The sequence below is a fragment of the Brassica oleracea genome, chromosome C7 (genome assembly GCF_000695525.1).
Source record: "Brassica oleracea var. oleracea cultivar TO1000 chromosome C7, BOL, whole genome shotgun sequence".
NCBI lineage: Eukaryota > Viridiplantae > Streptophyta > Magnoliopsida > Brassicales > Brassicaceae > Brassica > Brassica oleracea.
Genome location: NC_027754.1, coordinates 20734983 through 20739505, shown reverse-complemented (window position 1 = coordinate 20739505; position 4523 = coordinate 20734983). Strand labels below are relative to the sequence as shown.

The window sequence follows — 4523 nt, the reverse complement described above, 5'->3', positions numbered from 1 at the left end:
CAGTTTTAAATATTAATAAAAATAAGGAACAACTATGTAAAGAAATAAATTAGTAGATATTTATTTAATAAATTATTAAGTTCAAAATAAAGTAACGTGAACTGCTATTGAAATACTCCATTTGCAAAACATTTCACGTTCCACCAGCAGTCCTTCAGTTCGACATCTAATTCAATAGATCTACAGATTGGGTACATCATTTCGGAAGGCAGCTATCATTCACCCACCAATATTCAAACCTATCAATTATCTGTCATATGTATTCCCTACCATTATATGTTTCTATTTTTCGGAAAATATATCAATACGAAATGAAAATATACTGTACTACAAATATGAATAGCATTTTTTTTTTGAAACAAAATATGAATCGCATATGACGTTAGAAACATTTGGATTAATATGCAAAAATTTTAAATTTATTTGTTTCTGCACACATCATATTAATCGAAAACCCTTTATGAAAAACATAATATTAATCGATAGAATTCAAGAAAATTCATGCTCATATAGTTTAAAGAGATAGTTTAAAAACAGCGTGGGTCAGATTCTTCACCGCAATATAAGGAGTGGTCACCGCAATATACAATCTAAACATATTTACCTAAAAATGGGTCATTTTCACTCGTTTTCTTATACCTATTTGATAATATACCCAGAAAATAGGGAAACAAAAGAATAAGCAAACAATTAGAGCAGTAAAGCACTTTACAAAATAAAAAGCAAAAGAAGCAGCTTTATACATTTTTCTTAATTACTTTTTATATGTTTTCATTTTCAATTTCGTTTTATTTTCCTTTTGACTTTTTTCTGTCTGTTAATTAACCTTTTTGTTTCTCTATATATGTGAGTATGTGACTGCCAATTACATCACAAAGTTACTAAGCGACGACACAAAAAGGTTGAAGTGCAAAAGCGCCTAACCCATTTCTTCCCACTCATTATGGAAAATTAAGAAACCAATGCTCGAGTTGGATGGTAACTAGATGTTTCTCAAGTGGTGTACTTACCAATGCTCTCAACATTATCTAAAAGTCTACTAGCAAAATTATCTTTCGTTTGGTGTATTTTCTTTAATTCACTGTCAGACCGAGTAGACTCAGTAAAAAAGTGATAACAAACAAAAGCACACTTTCCACAAAACACAGCGTACAGTAGTAACAAAGACCTGAAACGTTTTAATCCTAGCGCAATGCCTACCTACTTCAAAAGACACAGGCAGTAAAAGGAGAAATTCAAAAATCAAATATGTCATCAGGCTCTTTTATATTTTTTTTTCTTTTTGTTGGTTGCTTTTGTCTCGTTGCCCTTGTTTCCCGTTGCTTGTCTCTTCTCAAATAATCCATAGGAAAGTTTTGACAAGAAAGGGGCTTTTGGATCCTCAGATCACATCTTGGTCACTAACTTTACTAAACATCTTGGACATTCTCTAGTTTTGTTCCACTAAATTTGGAACGATCTTGTTTTTACTGAAGCAAAACTTTACCATTACCGAGCTTATAGCCCGAGTAGAATGTAGTAAACAAGTGTGATCGGTAGTGCGATAAGCATTCCAAATATTACCCTGCAATTTCAATCCACATAAAACATCAACAATATTAGTCAGTAATCTTATATTAAGCATGAAAATTTCTCTCTGTTCAATATAATATACTTACCCTGTACTTAAGATTGCCGGATGAACATTGTATTCTTTTGCAAACACAAATGGCACGATTCCTTGTGGCAATGCAGCCTACAAAGAGTTACCACAAGATCTCATTAGTGGTTTTGTCATAATAAAATAAGCAACATCAAATCTATTTACCTGAACTATGGCCACGCGTAATAGATCTCCCCGTAATCCAATAGCCATGGCTGCAACGGCCATTACTGCTGGTCCAGTCAAGAACCTCACCGCCATTGCAAAAGTTGCTGTAGAATTTCCGCAAGCTATTAACTTAGGTTGCAACGCCATGAACAACCCTTCATTGTTTTTCATAATCGATTAATTAGTTTCCACTCAAAATAATAAATGATGATTTCATACATCATGTAAGTGTAATCTAAATCCAGTATATAATGATATCATACACGTCAAATGTAAATGAATGTAAACTCCAATCAACTTCCACTTAATATTGGGGACCACGAAAACTATCAAACAACACGAGGTATGTCTTTCCACAACGACCAGTTCTATAATATGATGCCGTATCATTGACCCTACATGTCGAATGGTCCATCCAATAACAGGTCACCCCCAAAAATCTTAAAATATACCGAACTTTCCGTACGGTTGCGTTTGCGACTGTGGACTGTGGATTGGCGTAATTAAGCTAAAAAAGAACAGAAACAGAGTAAACAAGATAAGACTTACCTAAACTGAACATTGCCATACCAAGACCAGCATCAGAGAGAATTGAGATTGATCCTTGAATGATTTTAGGCATTGCCACATTCCACCTTTCATAATAATCATAATCCAATCACAACTCTTTTGTATAATCACATAATGCTAATAAATTTTAGTTTTAGTATTGATTGGTTCTTGATTAGTTACCTGAAGGCCACAAGAGCCCAAATTAGACCAATGAGACTAGAGTAAGTGTTTGGGTTTCTGATCAGTTTCCTCCACACCATTATCAGTATCAGCCGAGTCATCACACTCGCCGGCGGCATATGTTTTCCCTGTCCGGTTTCACCCGTTTCCACCGCTTCTTTAGGGTTTAGCTCCGCCGTGGAGTTACACCGAAGCTTGTGCAGCCCGTTTGGCACTTCCTTCACCTCCCCTGACTCTTCTTCACCACCAAATTCTCCATTTGTCGGAGCAGCTTCTGGAGGATCAGAGACTAACATCCGGATCTCTTTCGCTCCCTGATCGTATACTCCCGCTTGTTCATTAGATCCACCGGATACTTGAAGACCCGGTCTATCCGAAACGGGTGACCCGTTGGATCCCCAGACAAACATATGAAGCTCCTTAACATCATGACTTTTCGACTTACCTCCGGTAGGATGGCTTTTACTAGCGGCTGAGGATGAGAATTCCGGATTCGGAGCCGGGTACGACCCGGTTGGACCCGGGTAATACCCGAATCTAGGAGAAGAAACCATCCCACAACTCTCATCGAAATTCGAAGGTCTCGGAGTGGGTCCCTTCGACGACTGAACAGAATACATATCCGCCAGACCGAAGTTCGAGAGCCGGCCACCGGAAAATCCCATCACCGAATAAAAATCCGAGTGGTTAAAATTAGAGCCTCTCGGCGTCGTGCTAAGACTATAAATCTCAGCTCCGGTGAGATTCGACGGACGCGGAGTCATGTTAGCACCGCAAAAAGATCTCCGAGAAGCGTTTGACTTCCTCACCGTGACGTGTAACTTCCCGTCGTCTCCAATCTCAGCGTCCGTCTCAAGAAAATCATGCCCGTCCAACGAAACGACGTCGGACTCAACTTTGAAAGAAACTATCGAAGCCGCCGTCTCCGGGAACTGCTCCATGATCAGAATCTTGGCCCCTCTGTACTCGAACAAGAAGAGGAGGAGCGTGTACCAGATTATACACTGGAGAACGACGACCTGGACCATGAGCGAGCCGGAGTACTCGCCGTACATGGCGATCAAGAGAGGGATGCCCATGACGAGCGTGTTGGGGAGCGTGGAGAGGGAGAAGATGGTGATGCTCCACTCGAGGCTGCCCGCGCGCGTGAAGTTGGCCCAGAGGGTGAGGAGGGAGAGCATGATCAGCTTCTGGAGCGTGTCGGCGGCGATGAAGCGGAGGTTCATGGCGTAAGGGTTGTTGGTGGAGATGAAGTGGAAGGAGAGGAGAGGGACGGCGAATATCGCGACGAAGCGGTTTATTCCGGAGCATTGGTCCGGTGAGAAGATTTTCCACCACCGGACGGAGCCGTATGCGAGGATCATCGCCACGTAGAGTGGGATCACCGCCGTGAGGACCGTGTAGAGGTCGTGCCATGTGATCATGGTGAAAGTGTGATTCTTGAAGTGTGGGAAACTGTTTTAGTTAGGAAAGTGAGTGTCTGAAGTCAAAGAATAGTGTCAGTCTCTGTACTGTGTGATGAAGTCAAAGAATAGTGTCAGTCTCTGTACTGTGTGATGACGGAAGCTTTGTCAGAGAGAGAGAGAGAGAGAGAAGAAGAAGAAGGTTGTTTGGATTAGGCCTAGTTTGGATGATTATTGTTTTACGAGGGAAGACGTCCCTTTACAGCTCTTTATACATCAACAACACACATGACGACCTATACTCTAAGTTCAGATTTTTATTTTATAGTTTACTTGTTCGTTACATTTATGCCTTTTTTTAATCTACACTTTTCCCTAATTTCTGCTCAATTTTTTTTGAAGGAAACTATAAAAAGAGTATCACATAAGATTCATTTAATAGTATATGGTTGTGGATTTTGTTTGAAATAGGCTATGTATGAGGAGTTATGAATTTGTTTAAAAATTTTACTGACATTTTAGAATGGAGATTTGTGTAGATTTTTACGAGTGTTTTGGTCCACTGTTTAAGCTTGTTT

General features: G+C 39.8%; 1 protein-coding gene across 1 annotated transcript; it reads right to left on the bottom strand.

The window, feature by feature from the left end:
• Nucleotides 1-1246: 1246 nt before the first annotated feature.
• LOC106307072 (auxin efflux carrier component 7) lies at nt 1247-4239 on the bottom strand. Its single transcript, XM_013743929.1, has 6 exons — nt 4066-4239; nt 2543-4027; nt 2360-2445; nt 1808-1965; nt 1659-1735; nt 1247-1564 (listed from the first exon to the last, which is right to left on the bottom strand). Exons 2-6 carry the CDS (start codon nt 3964-3966, stop codon nt 1498-1500), a joined length of 1812 nt encoding a protein of 603 aa, XP_013599383.1. The 5' UTR covers nt 3967-4027; nt 4066-4239; the 3' UTR covers nt 1247-1497.
• Between the last annotated feature and the right edge of the window lie 284 nt (nt 4240-4523).